Raw genomic sequence first — 27814 nt, 5'->3', positions numbered from 1 at the left:
TATCGCTGGAAATGAAGTGTCCCCAACTAAGCAAGCCAGAGGCGACAGCGGCAAGGTAATAAGTAATATATTCGGACAGTTTCTTAACATTAAACTAAACTTTTATTTTGACGGGTTGCCGTGATGAACTTCACCGGTATAATTTTGAAAAATACCGTGATATAAATTTTTGGTCATACTGCCCAGCACTAGTATTGGTACTCGGTATTGGCAAGTACCAAAAATAAAAGTATCGTATCGGGCGAGTACTGGAAAAAGTGATATCGGTGCATCCCTACTGGAAAGGAATACTGGCATGGATGTGTGCTTCAATGAGAAAGAAAGAAAGAAAGAAAGAAAGAAAAAGAAATCAGGCAGGCGTACAGTAACAAGAGAAAGACAAACTTTAACCTTCACACATCCTGCTTCTATTGGGCTCCTTAGCTGTCTCCATAGCGACAAAGAGGAGGCCCTGAGGGACAGACCCTGAGGTGGAGGGAGAGGGAGAGCTATGGGAGTGTGTGTTGATGTTAAGCGTTTGTGACGTGCGACAGAGGGGCTGCTAGATTCCCCCGTACCTGAGAATTGATGGAGAATGAGAGAAGAGATTAACCTGTAGAGATGGATTGAAAATTAAATGAGGCTGCCTTGAAGGCAAGACCAATCTGAGGAGAAATTAAGGTGGATGCTGGGGTCCTACGGCAAGAAAATCCAACACAATTAATTGAAAACATCTAAGGAACGCAACGCATTTCAGCTGTGTTCCAAAACCTAGCAAAGTTTGTCTATATAGACAGCTACCTTCTAAGTGGTTGTTCACACAGAGCTCGTATTCATATTTCACTGCGATGCCTTCTCATTGTTTTCTATGCAACTATAATACTACAGCGCTCACAACTTTTGCAGCTTAAAAACAGGTAAACTTTTAAAGTTCTCCTATTATGGGTAATGAAAGGTTCATATTTTGGTTTTGGGAGTCCCCAACAACAGGTTGACATGCATTCAAGGTCAAAAAACACTTTCATTGTCTTATAATATACATTTATTTTTACCTTATTTGCTCAACGACTCCCAAACGATTCGCTCAACGATTCATTTTTCCAAACCCCTCGTTTGCGTGACGCTAATCTGCGGTGATTGGTTCGATTGGTCTCATTTTCATTTCATCCTGCCTGTAATGCCTGATAAAGCAGCGTTTGTGAGCGCAGTGCTGCTTTGTGTACAGCGTTACCGGGGAAACAGCTATTCAAAAGCGGCACCTAGTGGCAAAGAATTAATTTGTATTTTCATTCAGACCAAAGCAAAAAGACCAACAAGTGGGCGGGCAATATGCTAATGTTTCATGTTGACTTCAACATGTAACGGCTTTGGATTCGTTTTAAAAACGTTCCTCAAAATAGCATTTATGTTCAGCAGAATAAAGAAACTCATTCAGGTTTAAAACAACTTTTGAGTGAGTAAATTATGGTATAAAATAAAACATTATGACAATTGACAGACAGATGACAGAATTTTTATTTTTGGGTGAACTATTCCTTTAACATGAATAAAACATCAAAACACAAAGAGAAAAATCACTCATTATTCTTGACTGAAAAACTTCAATACAGTTGCTTTAGGAATCAGTCTATATAGTGTTTTATTTTTATATTTGTTCATTCAATTTCTTGAATGCTCCTGCTAAATACACTGAAAATAAAGCACTGTTTGTTTTATTTGTATATTATGTGTAGTTGTAATGTATATCTTTTTTCTTATTTTTTAATAACAAAGATAAAATAATGACAAATATTTTTCTAAATATCTGCATTCTTTTTTTTTTTTTGTTACCTTGAAAGGTATTGTCTTTATAATAGGGAAATTAGTTTGGATGTAATGCTTAGACAACTTGCAAAATAGTAAAACCAACATGACAAAGAATCGTGATAAAACCATAAATCGGGATATTTTTTAATTTTTTAAATCGTGATATGATATTTTTTCCATATCGCCCACCCCTAGATGGGAGTTGTGTTAGCACACTGCTAAGCTAATGCTAGTCATGACACTCTAAGAAGTAAAGAAAATACAACCCCAAACAAATACCAGGTACAACATTTAAGTTAGTTATATTGAATTTAACTAACACATTGAATACGAATGAAATTGTGTCCAGAAGAGTTAGCATTAGCGGTTTTCAGCCATTGGTTGCCTGAGGAAATTTTGTAATGGTTTTTCAGAATAACAGTTTTCGTGAGTAAAATAAGGTTATGTTTTGTTATATAACATAAATTAAAGTCATTGAAGTCATTGAATTGAGATTTTGAAGCAGTTGTGTGCTTTAAAATGCTAGCTGCTAACAAGTCGCTAAATAAGGACTACAGCTACGATAAAGATCTGAGATCTTTACATACTTAACAAATCAGGCAACCATGTTAGCAACTTGCATTTTTAAGAAAATGCGCTCTAAATTGGCATGTTTGTAATTGCAATGCCGATTAAAAGCCCATTTGAAATTAACCGCAACTACAAATTGCTACACTAACATATTCCTCTAAATAAATAAACAAATAAACTAACTGTAAAATTCCGTTTCCATTTTAGCTAAAAAATAGCTTGGGAAACTGTGGTCTTGAATCAGCAGATAATGTGAAATAGGAAAGCATTGGTAATAAAATTCTGGCCAATAAATATAAACCGATAGTTATTTAACCGATAACTGACAATATTTAAATTATATTCCACTTGTATAGAATAAATTAAATTGTCTGAACACATTAAAGTGCCCCTATTATGGATTTTTGAAAATTACCTTTCATGCAGTGTATAACACAGCTCCAAGTGAATGAAAACATCCTGCAAAGTTTTAAATCTGAAAGTGCACCGTGTATAAAGTTATTGTCTCTCAAAAGAAAGAGTCAACTCTGAATCACTGAAACGAGTCGTTTTTAAAATGACTCCCAAGACGTTTCATGTTGATGTCAACATGAAACATTAGCATATTGCCCGCCTACTTGTTGGTCTTTTTGCGTTGGTCTGAATGAAAATGCAAATTCATTCTTTGCCACTAGGTGCTGCTTTTGGAGCGGTAAAAATAGCTGTTTCCCCGGTAACGCTGTACACAAAGCAGCACTGCGCTCACAAACGCTGCTTTATCAGGCATTACAGGCAGGATGAAATGAAAATGAGACCAATCGAACCAATCACCACAGATTAGCGTCATGCAAACGAGGGGTTTGGAAAAATGAATCGTTGAGCGAATCGTTTGGGAGTCGTTGAGCAAATAAGGTAAAAATAAATGCATATTATAAGATAATGAAAGTTGTTTTTGACCTTGCATGCATGTCAACCTGTTGTTGGGGACTCCCAAAACCAAAATATGAACCTTTCATTACCCATAATAGGGGCACTTTAAAACACTAAACGTCATTTTGATACAAGTGAAATTCGGTATTACAACATTATAATTTACAGTATGAAAAATTAATATTAATTTTCAGTTAACAGTGCTATTAAATTATTAGTGTTTTTAAAGTTTAATCTTAAGTGAGCGTTAGATGACAACAAAGATAGTCTGAATGTAAAAAAAGGGGAAATTAGGTAAATTGAGGTATGACTGTGTCATTCACACTGTGGAACAAAACCAAATGTGAAAGTCTCTTGAGCTAATGCTAACTACAGACCCCATTTTCTCATAAATCAAAAAGCACTATTCTAAAAACCCACAGGAAATTCCTGAGGGAACCCATAGCAAGTTAGCCATTCTGGCCAGCAACCTGACGTCATGACTAATATAATCGTAATTTCTCTGGACTCTGCTGGTACCACCAATGCATTGTGGGCCTGCTTCAACTGCAAACGATACATGCAATGCTGCCTTAAGATTTGGCCAGGTGTCTTAGAAAACAGTAAAATTTTAGTGGCTACCTTTTGGAACAGTCTTCCCTGATGATGTCTTAAAATGTCTAGGTTTTAAAAATTAAATCTCTCAAATCAGCAAGTGAGAAGGGCAAAGTTCAACAATTTGTAAGGAATAAAACAATGGAACCGATTACATGAATATAAAACTGTAATCTGTGAGACTCAGCAGTGAGTCACTGTCTGACAGCACTGGATGTCTGGGGAGTCACTGAGAAATACACACATACTTCATTCTCTCCATACGACTCAAAGGGCAAACCAGACTCCCCTGGGCTATGGGAACACACAGCAAAAGAAACAGGACAAAGTCTGACTGACCGGTTATCACTTTCTGGGCCTCGTAGGGCTCCATGTAGCCGTTGTTCTCAGGAGTGATCGGGCCTTGAGCTGTTTCGGGACGCGGGTCCAAACGAGCATCGAATGGGTCGGAGTAGTCCGTATCTCCCATGACTGGAGCTGAAGGAACCACCTGAAACAAGAACAAAATCATGTGGTGATCTTCAACCAGAAGAGGGGACAAACTGAAGATTATCTCAGTTTGCTGAGGGATGAATGAAGGGAAATAATTTCACATAATTATAAGGCAAAAGAACCCACTTGTACTGTGTGTTTCACAGTAAGGCACAGCAACGTGTTCATTTACACGTGAGCAGCTCATGATCCAATGTTTTAAGTGTCTCAGAGCAGCGCAGTTCAAACAAACTCCATCTCTGTGAGTTTGCATCACTTATAACATGAATTTGGGAACACAACACGCAACCATCTATAACTAGAAATGAGAAATGCTTATAAACCAGCTATAAACCAGCTGTTGTCAAAAGACAGGAAAGAGAAGCTTTAAGAGCTTATTTAAAAAAGAAAGTATTTTAACTTTACAGTTGTACTGTAAAATAAAATTATTATATTATTTTTCTTAACTCAATTTCTTAACCCCTTTTTCTTAACTCCTCAGATGTATGACTACTTAACATTTTAATAATATAATATAATATAATATAATATAATTAGGGCTGTGCAAATAATCAAATGCGATTTTCATGCGGACCTCGTCAGTAAAGCTGGTTCTGTGATTAGTAGTAAATCTCCAGCATGTGCTTTCAGATGGAGCGGCATTTACTAAGTGCTGTCAAATGATTAAACGCGATGAACCACATCCAAAATAAAAGTTTCCGTTTACATAATATATGTGCTTGTACTGTGTATATTTATTATGTATATATAAATACACACACATACAGCATATATTTTGAAAATATTTAAATGTATTTACATGTATATATTTACATTCATATAATTTATATTATAAATAAAGATATTTAATATATAAATGTAAAATTTTTCTTAAATGTATACATGCATGGGTGTGTTTATATATACATAATAAATATACACAGTACACACATATACCATGTAAACGAAAACTTTTATTTTGGATGCGATTAATCATTTGACAGCCCTAATATATATATATACACACATATACATACACACACACACACACACATATATATTATTCAAATAGTGATTTTTAAATTTTATTAATTTAATTTGTATAATACTACAACTACTAGTATTATTATTATTATTATATATATATATAACTTCTCATATACACTAAAAAAATTTTTTTGAAGTTGTAAATAAAACAAAGGATTATTGTACGTTTTACAAGAAAATACTGTTTCAGTCTTTCTACATGTTACTTGCCGTTTTTAGTAATTTGTGAAAATTACTAGCAATTTATATTGTACTCTATATATACATAAATATTTATATATTATATACATATTTATATATTATATGTACATTTTACATTATATGTTGTATTATAATTTTTAATACTAGTACTATACTATTATTATTGTTGTTATTATTATTATATTCTCATATTGATATGTAATCACAAAATTTCGGACCATATTGTGCAGCTCTACAAGCAAGTACAGCATACCTGGACCTTAAAAAATACAAATAAAAATAAAATAGCAGTTTTAAAATCAGAAAATATCAATTTTCCTCCCCCCAAATCATGCAGCCCAAATCACACTTTCAAACGTGTACATTCAGCAACACCACCTCATACAGCGCAAGACATTGAAAACCAGCACACTTGCAAAGATGTGCTACCTTTTCCCGTGAAGGAGGCGGCGGCAGTGGGGAAGTGTTGAGGAGCGTGTTAGGAGGTGCGTTTGTCTCCCATACCAGGCCCGGGAGGAAGCCCTCAATCAGTTGGCACTGGGACAATTACAAACGCTATAAAAACTTAATTAGGATTATGGTGGAAATTAATGAAGGTTAACAGGGAATGATGCGTAACGGTGCTCGCAAGACAATGCACTTAGAGGGTCGCCATTAAATTGGGATTTAAATCGATGGCGCGGCATTGGCATGGCCGTTCTTCAAGCCCAACCAATCAGCTCACTCATCACTGGTACTGATTACAATCAATGAGACTCCACTGAAGGCTGCTATCTGTCTGTGGCCATGTGTGTTTGTGCGGATTCCTCCGCTGTCTGCCAGTATTGAGTCTCTATTCAATGTCTGATCACAGGACGAACCTTCCTGGCTCTTGTGAGTATTCTCTATGGGACCGCCCCAACCCCACCAGCCTAACTAAACTCCATGTATTATTCAAGAGCTTCAGCTGTGGTGGATCAAGGGGTTTTGACACCTACGGTGCTCCGAGACACGAAATCTAATGCAGGGTTAACAGAGGGTTTACATGAAAGATTATTTCACACCGCAGATCACTTGTTTGACAGTTTGTTTTATGTATTTCATCACCTGATGGCTTCAGGTATCACCAAAACTCCTCAGATCTACAACTACTTAGCGTTTTAAAACACAGTAAGTGGTGTATATTGAGTTTATGTATATACATTTTTTTCCACATATACACAAAAAATACATTCAAAGTTGTAACTATAGCAAAGATTATTTTGCAAGAAAACTCTACCCCAAAATCACACCATTGGTTGAGCACAGGTTGGTTGGTTGGTTTATTAACATCAAGAAAAATGTCAACTTTAACATTTCACACAATATTTATGCAAAATTCATTCAAAATTATTCGAAAACAGGAAAATGTACAACTTTATGTTATTTGTTACTCGTAGACTTACGTTACTCGTCCAAGGCAGATAATATCAAAATAGACAAATATTGGCTTTTTTTACTGAAGTATTGTAAATCAGGGGTTCTCAACCCTGTCCTGGAGGACCCCTAGCCCTGCACATTTGTATGTCTCCCTTATCAGGCCCTGTCCACACGAACGCGGTTATTTTTAACACCGCAGCTGTTTCTACGCGGTTAGGCCGTTCGTCCACACGCAAACGCAGCACCAGTTCACTGAAACTGAACATTTTTGAAAACGCCTGCCAGGGTGAAGATTTTCAAAAACTCTTTTGAAAGAGACTCTTTTTACAAGTTTTTGGCTTGTGACGTCGGAGCCTGCGCTGTTATCTCCGCCTACTGGAGACTTTTTCAGGCTTCTGATTGGCCAACATGGCTTTACGGTTGAGATTATATCGCCACCTGTTGGTTTGGCATGCTCTTGACAGTGCTTCATAGCATGCGTTTGCGTTTTCATGTGGACGGAGATTTTTTTTAAAAGGAAGAAGGAAAAAAAATACCAGTGTACGTGTGGACATGGCCTCAGACACCAATTCATGCCTTGCAGTCTCTACTAACGAGCTGATGAGTTGAATCAGGTGTGTTAGATAAGGGAGACATACAAAATGTGCAGGGCTAGTGGTCCTCCAGGACAGGTTTGAGAACCACTGTTGTAAATTACTCACCAGATCTGTTGGTTCCTCTAAAGACACGGAGCTTAGGAGAATCTTGCTCCGTCCCAGGTCTTGCGAGTCCACTTTTATGAGGCGATGTTTTGGCGACACAACCTTGATATCCAGACTCGAGGATTTCAGAGGAGAGCCGAAGCCCATGTGGGACGTTTCAGTCGACCCGTTGTCATTTCTAGCTCTGTTCTCAAAGTCTTCATAAGGGTCTTCAAAGTCAAGGTTTTTCTGTGCACGATACGCCTTCAATATCTCACTCTCGCTGTAGTCTGGTTTTGGCGGTTGCGGGGGAACTCGTTTGCTCCCGAAACTTAAATAGTCCTTTAACCACTTTGCCATTCTATTCTGTTCGTGAATGTCCAACAGTGAAGGACACAAAGACTCCAATGGTCCTTAAAGATTCCAATGGTGACCTATAATGAGGTCAGGGATCTAGAATGTGGATGAGATTATATGTTTACCTTATATAGAATACCTTGGGAATAATGCACTGAATTCATGTTTCAGTTAAAAGGCACAACTGTGGTCCTCAAACAAAGTCGATCCCTGGATATACCGACTTGGATATACAGGTGGTCCATAGACAACAAAGACCTTGATCTCAACACCTCTGCAACAGCAGAAATAAACATTCAGGAATAAGAAAAATACATGTCATGGAAAGAAAAAATTTGCATTTTTGTGAATGCTAATTTTGAGAAGCATTTTTTCAATATAAATGTATGAACACTCTTCTAATCAATATGATGTCCTACCACAGACCTGTCAGAGAATTATTAGAGATCAACTGCTAAATACGATAGATAGATAGATAGATAGATGAGCTTTTTACTTTGGTAGATAGTAAAACTGCTTCAAAGAGGAGCAGCTGCAACAAGCTGTTTAAGAACGAAAGCAAACAAACTAGAGGATTCGCACGTGCTTCTGATGCGCACAATAAACCATTTCAATTCGACCATAAGAATACATTATTTCACAAAAACCTGAACATTAACATTAAATTTCGATTAAGAACAAATGAAAATGGACAACTCCGTAAGATAACAGCTGAGAACTTCTCTTGTAAACTACACGTGAACGCGAGTCTGCGATGGACAGTCGCACTTTCAGTCAACGTTAAACATTTCACAGCTGACATGATGAACACTTCATCTAAAATACCACGGCTGATGATTTGAGATAAAATTAAAAGCTGTTGATGATACCAAGTTGTGATACTCACGTTTTTAATTTCAGCGTTAAATTATCGTGGAACTCCAGACGCGGTTCTCGCGAATGTTACAATGTTGCACGAGAACAACAACGCAGGCGCCAGTAATGTGATGAAGAACGCGCTCTGGAGAACAGACGAGAAGAATATGAGAAGAACAGCAAAGCTCGTCTGAACGCGTCTGGCTGTAAATAAGTGAGTGAGAGGGAGAGAGACCGAGCGAGAGAGCTGTAGCGTTTAAAGGGGAGGTCTTCACATCCAGCGGTGCTGTATTTTCCCTTTAGCCGATCATTATTAGAAGCTGTATGGCACAGATCTGAAAATATGCTTATTGTAGGTGTATTATGTTGGCACAGTTTAAGATCCATTACTGTTAACAGCATTAAATAAATAAACAAATAAAAAAATGCACTCCAGTGAATAGGCTATAGTTGGTTTATTTTTTAAATTCTAATGGGGTAAGTTGTGAAAGTAGCCATTAAACAGACTCTTATAGGCTTATAGCATAATTTAACTGGACTTCTAACTTAAAACCCTTTTTTACTGAAATATGGTCCTTATAGCAATTCCCAGTGAGACAACTAGCCCCGAACTGCCGTAATGCTGCAACTATTGTCATCTATTAATCTATTTGTTTGATTAATTGATAGCTAAAAAGCAAACTTTAAATAAACAGAACTTTAAGAGTGCTTTTAATCCACATTTCCCCTTCAAACACTATAATCGACTAATGTAAATGTAGACAATAAAATGTTAACATTTTATCCCAATGAGTGAGGATAGATAGAACAATGGATGGACGAATAGATAGATGGATGGATGGACATACAATCGATAGATAGATAGATAGATAGATAGATGATGGATGGACATACAATCGATAGATAGATAGATAGATAGATGGATATACAATAGATAGATAGATAGATAGATAGATGATGGATGGACATACAATCAATAGATAGATAGATCGATAGATAGATGGATGAATGGATGGATGGATGGATATACAATAGATAGATAGATAGATGATGGATGGATGGATATACAATAGATAGATAGATAGATAGATGATGGATAGATAGATAGATGATGGATATACAATAGATAGATAGATAGAGAAATGGTCAGATTAGATAGATAGATAGATAGATAGATAGATGATGGATATACAATGATAGATAGATAGATAGATAGAGAAATGGTCAGATTAGATAGATAGATAGATAGATAGAGAAATTGTCAGATTAGATAGATAGATAGATAGATAGATAGATAAATGGTCAGATTAGATAGATAGATAGATAGATAGATAGATAGAGCTGGTAAATGAGATTCTGATTAATTAAGGAAAAACAGCTCCTCACAGTTTTCACTCCTGTGATCTGCTTTAATTAACAGTCTCACATGAATCTGACAGACTCACCAAAGTGCTAACGATGTGAATGTGAAGGTGTGTAGATGTTTTGCACACCAAAATCCTCCTCAGCTACACATTTGGAGACTGAACACGGTAGAAAGTCATAAAACTGAGGTCCCAGGGCTAATCGTTTACAACACACAACAAATAACAAACGCACATCTGTGCTGCTAGCTTGCGGTTGCCGTCCTCTCATACAGATGTCTTAATGTGCTTCAGATGCTAATTGAATTCAAACAAAGAAGCAGATGAGATTGTCAGCACACACACATATATATATATATATATATATATATATATTTTCTCCATGCCGTTAAAACATGAACCTTGAAAACCTCACTATATAAAGAAGCTGTTTTTACGACAGCCATGATCTCACTCTCTCTTTCTCCCACATGGAGGGAAGGATGAGGTCATAGCAGACGCCATCCGCCACCCCCTCCATCCCCAGCCAGCGTCGACACACATCTTCCCCTCACTTTTCTAAATTGCCCCTTTCAAACGGGGACATGTTAGAGAGAGGAAGGGCCTCCTGGGACAAAGAAAACGCCAGTTCAGACAGGGAAATTGCTCTTTTCTAAAGAGAGACAGAAGGGAATAGGAAAAAGGTTAATATATGATTTGAACATTTTACGTTTAAATGTGCATTTTTGTACCAGTAAACACTCTCAAACCGTTTCTATATTCATGTATAGATTTAGACTATATAATTTTTTTTATATTAATGCTTTAGCAGGGCAAATGCTTTTTTAAAATCTGAGGCTAATCCCAATTTTTGATTTATGAAAAGTAAATCTGGAATAAAAGTCACTTTTACACACACAATATGTATTACTTCTTCTAAAAAATGAGAAGTAATACGATAATGAAATATTTTAAACATATTCAATTAAATATTAGACTATAAATTAAAAATATATATTAAATTACAGTTTATATTTTTTAATTCATTTTAAAATGATAGATATTGCATTTTCAGGTCCTTTGTAACAGTTTTATTTATTTTATTATTATTATATTTATTTTTTTAATTTTATATACATTGTTGTATAATTCAAGTTATTTCACATTATTGTATATGTAAAATACATAATGTAATATATTTGACATTATAATACATATATAACATATATTGCATATATATACATTGGATTTTATATGTCCTATTGAATTGTACTGTAAGAATGTTTGAAGAGCCAATCTGAACATGCGCATGAATTTATCGCCCCCAAGTGGTCACTCATATGTATTGCCACATCTGACTCGCTACATATGTGCCACATAATTTCCAGGTGCACACTCTCCTCACTAATTTTAAGATGTATGTTTTTTAACAATATATCTTACAGTACTACTAACATAATTACAGTGGTTTATATGCAATTTTAAATAACTATATAATCGATAATACAATGGGTGGGTAAGTGAATTAAAACATAGCATAACACTCACCAGCTAAAGAAAATAAGCATATCTGCTCCAAATGAGTATTTCCTGTGAATGCAAAGCAATATTTGAGACACGTCAGGTGATACGCGCGCTCTACAGAAGCACTGATTGGCTGTTGGGCTTTTAAACTTTTATCTGATTGGCTTATATTTATTTTTAGCATTTTTATATCTTACATAATTTATATTCAAGTCAGCCTCTTATTGTATTATTTAACACTGTTTTATATCAGAAAAAAAAGGCGCGTCTCGGTAAAGCGCACATGACACCTGAAGTTTGAAACATGCGGTGCGCGGATCTGTCAATCAGACTCTACTGCCCGCCCCTCGCCGCTGATTGGTCGGATTTTGTGCCAGTCAGCCAAGTCCAACAGGCGTGTATTCTGCAAATGACGTCAGGGCATCCCACCACAGGACATCCATACAGCAGACCTGAGGAAAGCCAAAGAATACCATCAAACACTGAATGTAAGTCATTTTGCGTTTATCTCGTTTCATTTAATGTCTTCTGTATTTCTATGACTTCTAGTGTTGAGTCTCCTTCAAACGCGTGCTTAGAGCAAGAATGATTATTCAAAATAAATAATTATACAAAATAAACAACGACGCAAAGTTGCTTTCGATTTAATGCCAGACTTATTGAACACATTAATCACAGAAACTTCTGTATTTATTCACATTTTATGAATTACTTTCTTGAGGCATGTGTTTGTAAAACAGTATATATTTTAATTTCCTAATGTACATAAAATGTGTTTTATTCATTACAGCTCATGAACATACTTTAAAACGAGATGAAAACATTAAAAGCAAAGTTCAAGAAGTCAGAGGTAAGAACCTGTCACGTGCTAAGTGTACTAGCCTAGTCTTCTTACTTAAGTTTGTTTGACTATTAATATGAGCCATTATGTTTCCAAAACTGTTATATATAGTATCCAGGTTATTAGATATCTTGAGTATTTTGGTGACTTGTTGCTTTGTATGAGCAAACGTGTTTTAGCAGTAGAAGAGCAGGCCAGCCTGCAGACGGCGCCTGTAACCAGAGACCTCTACTAGTGTTCAATTATTGAAACACAACACATTCATTCACTCACTCACACTTGCAGACTCAGTATATGATGTATTCTGCGCTCTTCATTGTTAGATGCTTTTATGGACCTTCATCTTCACTAATATTCATAACACATTATGTTATTGGATCTGAGCCCACTGTGTGAAGGCGAAATACACCATCCTAGTATTCTGCATGAAGTGTGTGTGTTTTTCCCTGTCTGAGGTTGTGTTGGGATGGACAGATAGATAAGCCACTGTAGGGGAGAGAAAGTGAGCTGGATGTTTTCTCTGTTATTATTCTAACCAAACCTCATGTCTGGGTTAGATGTCCACATACTGTCTTGCTGTTGGTGGGGTCATAAAGTCAAAGAAAGATATATCTGTGTTAGAAAAGTTGTATTTGTCTTAAAGGGATCTTACCATGATCAACGTCCAGAAACGTAGCAAGGAGATCGGTAAAATAATCCATGTAACATCAGTGGTTCAACCGTAATTTTACGAAGCTACGAGAATGCTTTTTGTGCGCAAAGAAAACAAAAATAACGACTTTATTCAAAAATTCGTCTTCTCCGCGTCACCCTATAGCGCCTTTTTGGAGAATATCCACTGAACGTAAACAGCGTATGCTATTCTGTGTCAGCTGCGTCACACGTAAATAGCATATAAATAGCAAATATAAACATAAAAATGGTGTTTCACAATAGATACAATATAATGCAATGTATGTATTATATAAAAAGAAATACATACTTAATTATAAAAAATCTGTGTAATAATAATACATAAATAACAAACATAAGCATCTAAAATAAATACATATAAATCATAATAAATATAAATACTTAAAATAAATATAAATATAAATGATTAATTGTTTTTTTGCAAGTCACAGTAATGATAACAGACAGTGTAATTTTAGTATAGGCTAGTATATATATATATATATATATATATATATATATACTATTTATTAATATTTTTGAGTTACATTATTTTTATAAATATTACATATTTATAAATAAATATTCTTATATTTTCAGTTTTCATTTTATTTTTTAGTAATTTTGTTATGTGCTTTTGTCATTTTTATTATTTGTTCACTTTAAAATTTTCATTCAAGTTCTTTAAAGTTAAAGTTCTCTATCTTATATTTATATTTTATTTAATTTCAGCATTTTTAATTTTAGCATTGACAAAAACATGTTAATATTTTTAGTGTTAATAAGCAATAACACTGATTTATTTATTTATTTTTTACTTATTGCAAAAATTGGAGACAAGTTGTCATGATCCAGTCAAATCTTGCATGAGGTTTAGAATTTTATTGCTGAATGTTTAACTCGAAACATGTAACATTACAGAAGTAAAACATTTTTAACCAACTGGCCCAGTTCTCCTCTAAAAGTGAAGTTCAAAAGAGCATTTCATCATACAAAAATATTGCTACGCCTTTATGTGAAAAAGATGAGTCATCAATATTTATAACAAGAAAACTGTATCAACATGCCAATATTTGCTAAAAGCTAGTTTTGTCAACTTTTAGGAGTGCATTAGCATATAAATGACCTCAAAGCTAACAGACATTGACTAAAAACCACAATATTGTTATTCTACAGCATCTGTATGGCATCACAGGAAGTGATTCAATCAGACCGACTTAGCATAAAAGTGATACACTACTGTGCACTAGACACTGGGAGGGGTTGCAGAACCCAAACTGTGTGTATTTTTATACCTCCATTTAGTCTGATTGCTGACTGTGTATTTCGCTGTTGTGTTTGCTGAGTTCTCACCCCCTGATGCTTTGGGATCAGAGAACGATTAGCCGAGACGTGAGACGTAGGGAACAGTGTGGACGGTAAAATATATGGTGGTTGCAGAGAAGTGAGACAGAATTGGGATAGAGAGTAAAAAAGAAGGACAATGGGACAGGGAGGTGTGTGTGTGTGCCAGGCAGTGACTGCAGTGTGTGTCGTATATCTCTGCAGACAGCAGAACAGGACGGCGTAGCAAGAGCTGCACACGACAAAGCTGCATTTGCAGGATAGATTTCAGCAATCGGATATATAATCAGAGCTACGTATTTAGTAGCGTTTAGGCCTTCGTCTTACAGACAGATTAGATACAAAGTCATAACCTTGGCTGTTTTATGAGGGCTTTGGTAGCATGAGGAGTGGTCGTGTTCAGGTTCAGTTCATTTGAACTTTTTTGCGAAAGTATTTATTGTCCTTGTTGAGAGCACATAGCGTGGATGGGTCGTGGAAAGAAGCAGAGGTTTCATACTTCCTCAGAGCTCTATGGATCCTCATGTCATCTTTAGCCCAATGAAAAGCTTCTGCATGTGTTATGGCGTGATTACGGTATGTACAGCCCCTCCTTGTGAGGGTATACAGAACACATGGTGAGGTTATGTTTTTTTTAGTAAAAATATCAATAAAAACCTTAAAACAAGATAAATGTAGCAGAATGTAGCAAGAAAACATGAGCAAAATTACTTAAGTTGTGCAAAAAAAAACAACAAAAAAACAGAAATTGTGGCCATGAATGAAGAATTAGTTCCTACAACTTATTAATTTGTTTGTTTTAGGTAAATTGTGGCTATGTTATAATAATATGTTCCATAATCAGATTAAAACAAGGGAATGAATAAGTACAAGACCGTCATGATTTAACTAAAACAAGAGAATGTTTTTCAATGTGGTCACGATTTAACTAAAACGAGGGAATGAATTTGTACAGCATGGTTGTGATTTAATGTGGTCACGATTTAATTAAAACGAGGGAACGAATTTGTAAAATGTGGTGACAATTTAACTTAAACATAAACGAGTTAGTAAAAAATGGTCACGAGTTCACTAAAACAAGGGAACGAATTTGTACAACATGGTCACGATTTAATGTAGTCATGATTTAACTAAAATGAGCAAACAAATTTGTACAATGTGGTCACAACTGAACTAAAATAAAGGACCAAATTAGTACAACACGATCGCGATTTATTGTGGGGTAACTAACGAGAAAATTAATTTGTAAATGTGCTCACAATTTAACTTAAATGAATAAACGAGTTAGTAAAACATGGTCGCTTAACTAAAATGAGGGAATGAATTTGTACAGTGTGTACAATTTAATTAAAATATGGGAACAAATTAGTATAACATGGTCGCAATTTAATGTGGTCGCAATGTAACTAAAACGAGAAAATGAATTTGAAAAATGTGCTTACAAATTAACTTAAAGGAATGAACGAGTTAGTAAAACATGATCGCGATTTAACGAAAAAAGGAACGAATTTGTACAACATGGTCACGATTTAATGTGGTGACAATTTAAGTAAAATGGGGGAACTAATTTGTTCAGTGTGTTCACAATTCAACTTGAATTTGTCATAGTCATGATTTAACTACAACAAGGGAACAAATTTGTACAATGTGGTTGCGATTTAAAGAAAACAGAGTACAAGTTAATACAACATGTTCACGATTTAACAAAAAGGAGGGAACTAGTTAGTAAAACATGGTTGCGATGTACCTAAAAAAGGGAACGAATTTGTACAACGCCGTCACAATTTGACTAAAATGAGGGAATGTGGTTACAAAATAATTAGTAGTGGGACCAAATTCTTAATTTGGTGCTGCTATATCTGTATCTGTAAATATTTTGTTGTTTTGGATGATGTGACATTGGTCTTAGACTTACAACTGACATCTAGTGGTAATGAGACAACATGCCATTTCAGAAATGTGCTATTCACAGTTTTGTTTTTTGAATAAAAAATTTATTAATTTTGTTAATTTAAAAGTTAACTGATCTTGTTTTAAAACTTTTAAAAACACTGATTAAGAAAATTATTTTATGTTATTTGAAGAAGTTATACAGTAGATTTTGGTCAAAGATGGAAAGTATAATATTGAAAAAATATGTGTTTGTGTCAATATAATGTGTTTTGTGTATTTGTTTCTCTGTGTTTTTAGAGTCAGGACTGGAGTAAGACAGATGACAGATTGTTGCAGGCTATAGAACAGAATGATCCAGAAAAAGTTGCCACGCTGCTGGTGAAGAAAGGTCTCTGCCCATCCAAACTGGACTCGGAGGGCAAATCAGCGTGAGTGGACCTCTGATTTCAGCTTATGACATAGTCTTGCCAAAAATATTGTAAATATATTTAATTACTTGATAACAAATAGCACATGAACAATGAAAGAAATTGCTGAATTCACAGGTTCCATCTTTGTGCGTCTCGAGGACGGTTGGACTGTCTGGAGGTCATCCTCTCTCATGGGGTGGATGTCAATGTAACAGACGGCACTGGTAAGGTTTAGTGTACTAGTTTTACTAATAAAAGTTCTTATAGGTCTCAAAGTGATTTAGTAATTTCTCTCTGTAGGGTTTAATGCTCTCCATCTTGCTGCTAAGAATGGACAGTCAGATTGTCTAAAGAGGCTTCTTCAGGTAGGAGTCATGAATTACAGTCCCAGAGTCCTAGAAAGAGCCAATGCTGATTTGATGCTGAAGTAGTATAGTTATAATGTTCATTCTGTAGGAAAGGATGCCTGTTGACGCCACAGACAGTTTTGGGAGGACGTCCTTACACCATGCTGGTAATAAAAACTCTTCCAGTATTCAAACGTTTGAACATTGCATTTGGACGTTAACACGAGGCTGTTGTTGGTTCAGATGTTATTCTGTCTTTGTCTTTGTGCAGCTGTAAGTGGCTGCTTGTCCTGCACTGAGATTCTGTGGGACTTTAAAGCCAACCTTGATGTTCAAGATGGAGTAAGTTCAATTGAACACAACAATTATTTATATTTGTACATTTGGCAGTAGATTTGGATTTTGATCTGAAGTGACATTCAGGATATACTTTTTATTAGTATGCATGTATCCATAGGGACACTAAGAAGTATCTGCCAAATGTTGAGTACAGTGAGTTGAAAATGTAATTTTAAAAGGTTTAACTTATTGCATTCTCATAGGATGGGTCAACTCCATTGATTCTGGGTGCCCAGATGAGCAGAGTCGAACTTTGTGCCTTCCTTTTGGAACGAGGAGCCAATCCAAATATACAGGACAACCAGGGCAGGTTGGATATGTTTTAAACAGCTTGTATACAAAATAAGTGCACAAAACATTTAAAATGTAGTTTGTTTTATTATTATGATTTTTAACAAATTGGAAATTACTGCATGGTTTAAATCAGTGTTGTTATTGAGAACTAAAACTATTAAAAAACATTTTCATTAATTGAAATAAAGCCGCAATAAGATATACATATTAGATGAAAAAAAAAAAAACTTAAATGAAAATGAGAAATGATGTGTTTGCAACTAACTGAAATAAAATAAGCTGAAGTTGAAAATGACTAAAACTAAAAAAAAATCACTTAAATCTAAATAGAAATATTTAGGAGGAAAAAAACCTATAAAAATTACAAAAGTAAATTATAAATGATAATATAAAAATAAAAGCTAGTCCAAAATATTAAAAGCATTACTTTTGCTTTATAGTGGAAAGCCATCAGATGTGTATTTTTAATTTTATTGTTGTACCTTCAGAATTCTTCCCACACATATTTCACCAAAAAGAAAATACCAAAAAATATAAATTATTATTATATATTATTAATAATACTATACTATATATATATATATATATATACAGTATATATATATATGTGTGTGTGTGTGTGTGTGTGTGTGATTTTAGTATTGAGATACAGCTTTTATTAACATTTTGAATTTTTTTGTTATTTGTATATATTCTATTCTGATTTTAAAGTTTTGTACATTTTTTTTGTTTGTTTTTATTAGTTTTTTTAGTACATCAACTTAAACTAAATAAAAATGAGAAATGTTGCCTCAGCAACTAGCTGAAATAAAATAAGTTTTCTATATTTTTCGATCTTTTATTTGTTATTTCAGTTCAAATTTATTTTATTTCAAGTAACAAAAGTAGTTTTTACGGTTTTAGTTTTACTTAACTACAATTACCCTGATATATAATATAATTTTTTTTTACATATATAATTAAAATGTTTTTTTGTTTTGTTTTTGTTTCTAGTCCTTCAGTTTAAACTTAGAAATGATCATGTTATTTTCAACAGAAACAATACATAATATATACTTTGGGGATTTCATATATTGGACATTTGGGTTTCGAGGCAGATCAGCACTGATGTTGGCCTGTGAGAGTGACAGCATGGAGAATGTAGAGGTGTTATTGAAAGGCGGCGCTAACCCACACCTTACTGATGCCCTGGGGCACAACTCCGCCCACTACAGCATCACTGCCGGCAACCACAACATTACCCAGCTTCTGCAGAGTGTAGGCGTTTCCACAGGTAACCACACACACATCTCGTCCTCACCTTTAATTCCTTCGAGAGAGAGGGACCATCTGGTGCCTAGTGGTTCTCTGATGTTTGGCCCCCATTTTTAATTTGGATACGCTGGTAATCTGAGAGGAGAGACTAAAAAGCAGATGTTACGTTGGGTCAGGGGATGAAAACACAGAGAAGTTTGCTAACTCGAGTTACAAAGGCCGATTGGAAACATATGTCGCTCTGAGTTGGAAATGGATCCCAGTGTTAATAAAGGGCCCCTGTGGTCGTACCACCTGACAGAGTGATAAATGTGCTGCCTGTCTGCTTTCATGTTGCCTCTTTTTTAAATGCAACAGTGAGCATGTGGTGGAATGGGAAGATTATATATAGTTATGTGTTTGACCGTGGCTTGCAGAGTGTGTTTGGAGTGATGGTGTGTGCGTGAGTCTCACCGCACTGCTGTCTGTTTCTTATTTCTGTCCCATGCATTCCCAGCTGCTGAGGGTTCGAGTGAGGAGGTAATTGTCAAAAGAAACGGCCTCTCCCAACACTTTATCACATGCATACAAATAACTAAACCACAGAAAATCCTCAAGGATGGTCAGGGATGGATTATGCTGCTCTAAAATACCAATGTTTCACAAATATAGTCGATTTTATTACTCAGCTGAGAGTCGCTTAAATGTGGTATCCAGACAGGTGTCCTCTTTTGGAAGGCCAAACAAAGTAGTTTCGCTTTCACAACGAAACAGTGTCACACACGGCGGGCTAGAGTGAGGAACGGCCGGGGGCTAGAGTTAGCGGAGGCCGGCTTGAGTGAGCAGCGGCCGGCTTGAGTGAGCGGCGGCCGGTGGGCTTGAGAACGGTGCGGCCGGCGGATTCCGTGACGTAGACATGTGGGGTGTGTTAGAACGAGCCGTTTTAGGTAGGCGAGGTTGACTCTTAACTTTTATAAAGAATATCTCTTTGGATTTGAGACTTTAGTCTTTGCAACTTTACAGATCTTCTTTATGCACCAAGAGCTTGTAACACTCCAAAGAGAAAGGAAAAATTGAAATCGCATCATATGACCCCTTTAAAGGTGAAGTGTGTAATGTTTGCACCCCTAGTGGCAACATGTGGGATTACAAAAATCATTTTCAATCCTCCAATATTCTGGCTTAAGGTTGTGGTCAGATTTACTCATCTTCTGCAAATTTTCATAGGCAAAATAGTAATTTTAATAGTAATTCCATGCAATTGTGAATTCTGCAAAAGAGCAAATAATTTTCACACAACAGGTTCTAAACATTTGTTGTTTTGACCAACAGAAAGCTGCTTGGTTTGAGAGTGATTTCTGTGTGAGTGGTGCTTTATGTGTCGCTACATTATTAATAATAAACAATAGAGCTTTTGCCTGCAAAATTTTGTGTGAATTCCGCGAATGTGACCACATCTTTACATATAGTTGTTTCTGCATGTTGTTATAAAAGTTAAGAGTCAACCACGCCTACCTAAAACGGCTCGTTCAGGAGGGGGCTTTGTTGAAAACGACGTGTTTGAGAGAGGCGGGGGGGTTTAAGAAGCCGAATCAGTAGTTTGAAGACAGAAGCGCATGTTACAAATCTAACTAACACTGCTTTGCTTTCTAACTTGTCCATCCTGAAACTCTGCCCACACCAGCTGGCTCCTCCTCCTCCCAATCCCCCATCTAGTGGAACCACACCCCGCAAAAGGAAAGCCCCTCCTCCTCCTAAATCTCCTGCTCAGGTACAATGGGATTCATGAATCCCATGAAACATTATAAATAGGAAGGCATTTAAAAAATAATAAATTGTCTTAAAGGGATAATCCACCCAAAAATGAAAATTCTGTCATCATTTACTCACCCTCATGTTGCCCCAAAACTAGGTCTTTTTTTCTGTGGAACACAAAATGTTTTAATAAATGATCACACTGCTCAGTTTCAATATTGAAGAGGTTGTCAAGCTTGCAAAAGGACAAATAAACACCATAAAAGTATGACAAGTTTTTCATTTTTACGAACTATTCCTTTAAATGCATGGCACTGGGTCTTATTCAGTAATAATTGTATGGATTGTTAATATTTATGCACACTTGAGAATGTCTTAAAAAATTATGAAGTACAGTTATTCATAACACATTCGCAACGCAGAGGAATTTGTTCTTAATCTCATTCTAATGTTAATGAATTTGGAATATTCTAAATTAATCTTCTAAATAAAACACACCCAAACAATTTCCATATAAGGGCTTTTGTGAAAATTTGAAAGCTGTTGATGAATCATGATTTGTTTGTGCAAATGTTCGTATGAAGTTTTCACACACAAATTAGTGCATACATAGGGCCCTATGAAATCTGTTTTATTTTTTCCCCAAATTCTGTTAAATTTTTTCCAAATTTTTTTTCCATTTTTAATTGTTCTGTAATCTGCGTTAATGATTAAATTACATTTTAGTATTTAAAAAACATGTCTAATTAATTGAAAATCGTGAAACTTGAATGTAACAACAATTTATCAAGTTTAACAAAAAAAATTATTTTCAGGCCCCTATGAAATCAGTTTTATTTTATCACAAATTCAAATTTTTCTTTTTAATTCATACAGTATATAACTTCATATTTAAATAGCATTATTTTTCCCTTTGTATTCACAGACACTAGTCCACATTGCAGTTTGATCAAGTGTACATCCCTTTTGATTTATTCATCCGAAATTTGCAAAATTCCACGTTATATTGTAAATTCCATTTTTATGACTGAATTCCATGATTCCTTTCGTGTTTTCAACATCACAGAATTCATAGGGTATCATATCATATCATACACATGGTTTTTGAATGACATCCATTGTTTTAGTTAAATATGCATGGCTTATGCTTAATAATTCTGTAGGGCCCGCCCCCTTCCTCAGACGCCTCAAGCACGCCACCTCCCCCTGTCCCCACCCAGTCACCTGACTCACAGAGCCCCGCCCTGCCTTCTCCTGCCCCCAGGACCCAACTTGCCCCATCTGAGAACCTTGTGAGTGACAACCAATATGAAAAACTTTTTGCTTATAACGAATTGTAACTGTAATTTGGCCAACCTAACCCCATAGTCAGCAGTCACAGTACATCATAATAACATACACATTAAGTAATTTGCACAGTATTCCATGTGACTATTTCTGCGTTGTGACTATTTCTACAATGTGTGTTTGTGTGTCAGGTGGAGGATGAGGAAGTCTTTGAAGAGATCCGTAAGCTCAGGCTGGAGAGAGGTCGCCTGCTGCAGAAAATCAAGGTTCTGGAGCAGCAGCAGAGCAGCGCCACCACTGCCCTGGAGGAGGTACTGCACTTCTTTAACTATAATAAACTTACTAGCAATTTCCACTGAAAGGGAACAAAATGAAACAAAAAAAAGTCATATTTCAGTGAAAAGTGGCGCTTTACTTTAAGAAAAAGCTGATTGTCAAAATCAGGAGTCCAAAAAAAGGCCCTATGATGAATGTTTAAATATGTGCTGCACGCTTTCCTCTCAATAACAGAAAAACCACAAAACAAAAACTTGTATGAGTTTCTTTTGTCTGCTGAAGACAAAAGATATTTTGAAGAATCTTGGTAACCAAAATAGTTGACTGTAGCCATTGACTTCCATACAAATTTTTCCATATACTATGGACGTTAATGCCTACCATCAACTGTTTGGTTAACAACATTATTCGAAATATCTCATTTTGTGTTTAACAGAAGAAAGAAACTAATACAGGTTTGGAACAACTTGTGGGTGAGTAAATTATGACAGAATTTTCATTTTTGGGGGATCTATCCCTTTAAATTTGTGTGATTTTGTCATATAGCAGTTATCACTAAATATCAAAATGTTCTGCAGCTAAACTCTCTGAGAGAGCGTCTGAGCGAGGTTGAGGCAGAGCGTGACCGACTGCTGGCCGAGCTGGAGGAGTTGAGAGCAGCCCAGGTGAGTGGTGTGACCTGTGACTCTGAAGACGCGGACTCAGATGACATGTTGGACTTCCCAGGTGAGCCAAGAACACTTCCTGTCACAAAAGTGAGTGGAAGAGCTGGAAAAAGTCCTGGAGCAAATTAAGTGGAACATTTCTGTATCAGGAGCAGAGAAGTTACTATCTAAGCAATCGCAAGGTCTGGATGCTGATTCGCCGGCTGAGGGCACCTCTCAAGAGAATCCTACCATGGTAGAGCAGCTTCGCAGAAAAGTGGAGGAAATGACCTCCCAGAATGCCGACCTGGTTCTCAAAGTGCAGGTGGAGTTTCTCTCCTTTAAACACACATTTGCAGAATGCAAGCAAAGCACTAAATCACAGGCATGCACACACACATACAGAATGCTGACCTCATTGTCTGTGTTTAGATGTGTTTTCGGCAGCTTCATAAAGGTTATTCAGATGGGCACGATAAATATGCACTAACCACATACTGTATCTGACCTGCTTCTTAAAGCCCCACATCTGCTTTAGAGATTTAAAGATGGGAACACACAACACGTGCACTAGTTCAACCTGATGCTGTATATGTAGCTCAGATATAGATGTATTTCCTTTTGTATTTTTTGTATTCTCAACAGTCATTCTCATCGCTGTTATTTTTACATTGAAAATATACCCTTCATTTTTAACTTATTTTTAGCTTAATTGTAACAACAATAATGTCAAAAAATCTAAAAATTACCTTTTTTTTTCATGAGAATAAAAAAGAAAAAATTAAACTTAAGAAAATATTTAATCTCTTATTTATTAGGGGCCATAGGCATCTTTTGTTTCCTTTAGTGTTCTTCTTCTAATTCCTTTTTTGGAATGCTAGTTTGCGCTAATAACTTTTGAACCGTAAGGGCTAGAAACAAAAGTTCATGAAAATTGAACCATTTGTCAAAGAGCTCACCAAAGTGGACGTGACGCTTTAGCGTATTCAGACCAAACTTGGTGTGTGTTATGACAACCATGATCTGAGGTTACCTGCACAGTTTCAGCACAGTGCCACCTAGTGGTCAGGAGATATGAAAAAATTGCTATATTTTGCTTATAAATTCTGATCGGTTTGGTCAAAAATCACAAGATTCAGTTCGATATAGAACAATACCCCATTTTCCCATGTTGGCCATTTTGAGCGTTAGCCATTTTGAATTTTTACAAAAAATGCTATGTTTTACAACAGCATTGGTGTATCGTCAAGAAACTTATGTGTTTTCAGCACCATGCCCAGAAGGTACTCAAAAAGCCACATTGTGGTCAAAAATTGGAATTTAAAAAAATGCTAATAGCTTTTGATTAGTTTTGCCTATTATCGTGAGACTGATCTTGATTAATTCCTTGGATCATGCCGAGAACATTGATACCAATTATCCCATAATCGGCCAAACTTCCTGCCCTCCATTTTGATTTTCTCTGAAAACCTACTTTTTCGAACTCCTCCTAGACCACTGCTTTGATTTTCACCAAATTCAAGTAATATCATCTTCAGACCATGCTGGCAAAGATGTATGGATTTCGTGTAGATAGATGAAATGGTTTCTGTTTAACGCATGAATGAATTTGCTGGAATGATGCCAAACTGCGTCTGAGGCTGTATTCTCTGCAAAGCCTTGACATATTGGCACCAAACTTTGTATGTGCCATTGTCACCTCACACTGACCACAGCACATCAATTTGATAACAGCACCTATTGGTCAAAAGTGATAAACCATTAAATCATATTACTAGTTGGTTGTATAAATGATGTTTCAGTCATTTTGAGATTATACTTTGACACACAATTCCCAATTATAATCATGTTTCATGGTCTTAGTATACAGAGTGCTTATTTATAAAGCTAAAGCACAGCTGACAATAGCATTAATAAGATCAGTGTGGTACTGCATTCTGGTAAAAATAGCATGGCATGTATGTTAAGTGCTAATATGACATTGCACTTACAAAGCCCTTGTGGAAAATGTTAGGGGAACATGTGCAGCAAACTCATGTTTTCTTGTTCAAATGAGCTTAGTAGAAAGTGTTTAGCAAATGTATCACTTACAACTGCACATTTGAAATAAATCAGCCATGTTTGGGAAGGTTCTCCAAAACTGGGTTGTATTTTCATTGAAGTCCAGGGTTAAACAAACAGATCAAAGAACGCTATGAGGATAATGGCTGAGGCAACATATGGCAACTACATGTGCTGTCTTTAAAAAAGAAAACCAATAAATACCTTAGTTATTGCAATATTTTTAGCTCTATTGTGTTGTGGTCTGCAGATGCTGGAAATGTTTGAGAAGGATGACACGGATATGCAGAGCTCGGGCCCAGATTTTGTTCCCACAGCTCAGTATGAATCTTTAAGGAGAGAGTTTGAGGAACTACAGGAGAAATACTCAAGAGCCCAGGCTTCAACTGAAGCCTCAAGCATCGCAGAGGATCATGGGTAATATGGTTAAAATGAGATCAGACTAATATTTTATCAATCTTTTTCTTGATATTATTCAGATAGCACATACTATATATGTCGTCTATATCTATTCATTTGGTGTATTTTTTTTTTAGTTTTTGCTTATTGTCAATGTTAACATGTTACTTGTTTCTTCATTGGATGTTATCAACCTTATTTTAAACGTAAGAGTGGGCACGGCCATTTGTAACTTGACTGTGCGACGTTCGCTTCTAGTTATTTTACCTTTTCAAAAACAGTCCATTATGCTGCTTGATATTGCAGAATTCAGCTATATTGCAAAATTGCTGAATGTAAATCCTAATTTGACACAATCATTCCTCAAAAATAACAACAAATATTTCACAATTGATAGAAAATGTTGTTGGTAGATATTGGAACTGGCACTTACCTAAAATATAAACCTATGTAAATGAAAATTAGGAAACGTAACCATTACCAGGTAGGGGTGGGGGAAATAAATCAATACGTTATAGAATCACATTATTTAGCTTGGCGACAATGTGTCAATATGAGCTCCAAGTATCAATATTTTATTATAAATTGCAAATATGAAAATATTTTGGTTCTGAGTAATAAAATAAAAATATTTTATACCAATACTGGTGCATGCAACATAATTGACAGTTTTTTATGACAGTGTTGGTCAGTTGGTCTGCTTTAAATTAAAAAATGTACACACTAATATCATTTCATGCTTAAGTATTGTGATATTATTAGCCTCTGGTGATTCTTACCCCTATTGACAAGGAAGTTGTTGGAGTTGAAACTGGAACTTACCTAATCTAAACTAATATCAGTCACTCATGCACATATGAATCCTGTCAAGTAACTAAAACGTTTGCTTTCCTAACGGTTGCTTTCCTTAGATCTGTGGAGAAAGAGGAGAAAGATCAAAAAGCTCTGGAGGAACAGCTGGCCCAAGCCCAGGCCGAGTTAGAGGAAATCAAAGAACAGATGCGTCTGGGGGTCTATTCAGTGGAGGAAGCAGGAGCGAAACATGAAGGGGGCTCCGAGTCCCCTGAGAAAGGGGCAAATCTGGAGAACCAGCAGGAGCTGGAGGCAGAGCTAGCTAGCAAAAAGACAGATGGGGAGGGGCTTAGTGAAGGTGACAATGACACCATCCAACAGCTGAAACAGAGGGTGACGGAACTTGAGGCAGCTCTGCAGGATAGAGAGAAAGGGAAAGAGGGAGAGGAGGAGAACGAGACAGTTGTGAGCCTTAAAAAGCGGGTGGAAGAGCTGGAAAAAGCCCTGGAGCAAAGCAAGACGGCAGGGCAAGAGGAGGGCGAGGGAGCGCCGGTGAATGGGTTGCAGGCACGGGTGGAAGAACTTGAGCGGGCGTTGAAGGAGAGCGTCCCTCGAGGTCAGTTTGAGCAGGTTCAGGTCACTTTGGGTCTTCAGCTTAACCAGCTAGCTCAAGAACGAGCCGAAGTGGCTACCCGACTCAACCAGGCCTTACTGGAGCTGGAAAGGCTCCGCCCTCCATCCCACATTGGTGAAGATGAAGACGACGAGGACCCTTCAGAGAGCTCGGAGGTTTCCATTGCATCTGGTGAGTGCACCTGTTGTCCCTCTGAGACTCTCCGAAATAACCATTTGATTCCTGCCTTTAAAGGGGTCATATGATGTTGCTAAAAATAACATTATTTTGTGTATTTGGTGTAATGAAATGTGTGTATGCGGTTTAAGGTTCAAAAAACACATTATTTTCCACATACTGTACATGATTGTTTCTCCTCTATGCCCCGCCTTTCTGAAACGCGTCGATTTTTACAAAGCTCATCGGTCTGAAAAGCGAGGTGTGCTGAGATTGGCCAGCTATCCAGTGTGTTGTGATTGGCCGAATTCCTCAACCGTGTGACGGAAATGTTACGCCCCTTACCATATGTAATGATGCCCTGTCAGGCCGGAGCGACGAGACAAAAACATTAAAAACCATTATAAACAGGCATTTGTTGCATCCAGTGGGGAAATATTTGGGTTGAACTGTTCTGTAACAGTGTTGTAAATACAACTTAACCACTGATAGTTGTGTCCTCTTTTGGAAGGCCAACAAAGTATTTTCGCTTTCGCAACAAAACACACAGCGTCTTCACAACATGACTGCGGCGGTGGCAGCAACAATAAAGTTACGCCAACCCTCTACGGACACCTTGGCAATTGAATCGCCATTGGTTAGTACATTTTTTGTTTACTCGCCAGACTGAAATACTATACTATACTATACTAGACTATATATA

General features: G+C 36.4%; 2 protein-coding genes across 4 annotated transcripts in view; one reads left to right on the top strand and one right to left on the bottom strand.

The window, feature by feature from the left end:
• Positions 1-9117, bottom strand: part of LOC107729709 (SH2 domain-containing adapter protein F-like) — a 33921-nt gene extending 24804 nt beyond the window's left edge. Inside the window, exons 1-3 of one of the 3 annotated variants that reach the window (XM_016540381.1) lie at positions 8899-9117; positions 7677-8286; positions 4198-4348 (exon numbers count right to left, since the gene is read on the bottom strand). In XM_016540381.1, the coding sequence (XP_016395867.1) occupies positions 4198-4348; positions 7677-8015 (490 nt within the window). In that variant the 5' untranslated portion in view covers positions 8016-8286; positions 8899-9117. The remainder of the gene's footprint in view (positions 1-4197; positions 4349-7676; positions 8287-8898) is intronic. The other 2 variants (XM_016540382.1, XM_016540383.1) reach the window with 2 other exon arrangements.
• A 5987-nt stretch (positions 9118-15104) lies between these two features.
• The window catches only part of LOC107729675 (ankyrin repeat domain-containing protein 24-like), an 18592-nt gene continuing 5882 nt past the window's right edge, over positions 15105-27814 (top strand). Inside the window, exons 1-16 of the mRNA XM_016540325.1 lie at positions 15105-15167; positions 16782-16912; positions 17030-17118; positions 17195-17259; positions 17351-17408; positions 17513-17583; positions 17784-17890; positions 18972-19147; positions 19625-19647; positions 20792-20878; positions 22026-22154; positions 22341-22460; positions 23004-23151; positions 23240-23394; positions 25381-25547; positions 26441-27126. Coding sequence (XP_016395811.1) covers positions 15105-15167; positions 16782-16912; positions 17030-17118; positions 17195-17259; positions 17351-17408; positions 17513-17583; positions 17784-17890; positions 18972-19147; positions 19625-19647; positions 20792-20878; positions 22026-22154; positions 22341-22460; positions 23004-23151; positions 23240-23394; positions 25381-25547; positions 26441-27126 — 2275 coding nt within the window. The remainder of the gene's footprint in view (positions 15168-16781; positions 16913-17029; positions 17119-17194; positions 17260-17350; positions 17409-17512; positions 17584-17783; positions 17891-18971; positions 19148-19624; positions 19648-20791; positions 20879-22025; positions 22155-22340; positions 22461-23003; positions 23152-23239; positions 23395-25380; positions 25548-26440; positions 27127-27814) is intronic.

This window comes from Sinocyclocheilus rhinocerous, unplaced genomic scaffold, assembly GCF_001515625.1.
Source record: "Sinocyclocheilus rhinocerous isolate Xijiao unplaced genomic scaffold, SAMN03320098_v1.1 scaffold1149, whole genome shotgun sequence".
Taxonomy (NCBI): Eukaryota; Metazoa; Chordata; class Actinopteri; order Cypriniformes; family Cyprinidae; genus Sinocyclocheilus; species Sinocyclocheilus rhinocerous.
This window is presented reverse-complemented; position numbering and strand designations above follow the sequence as displayed.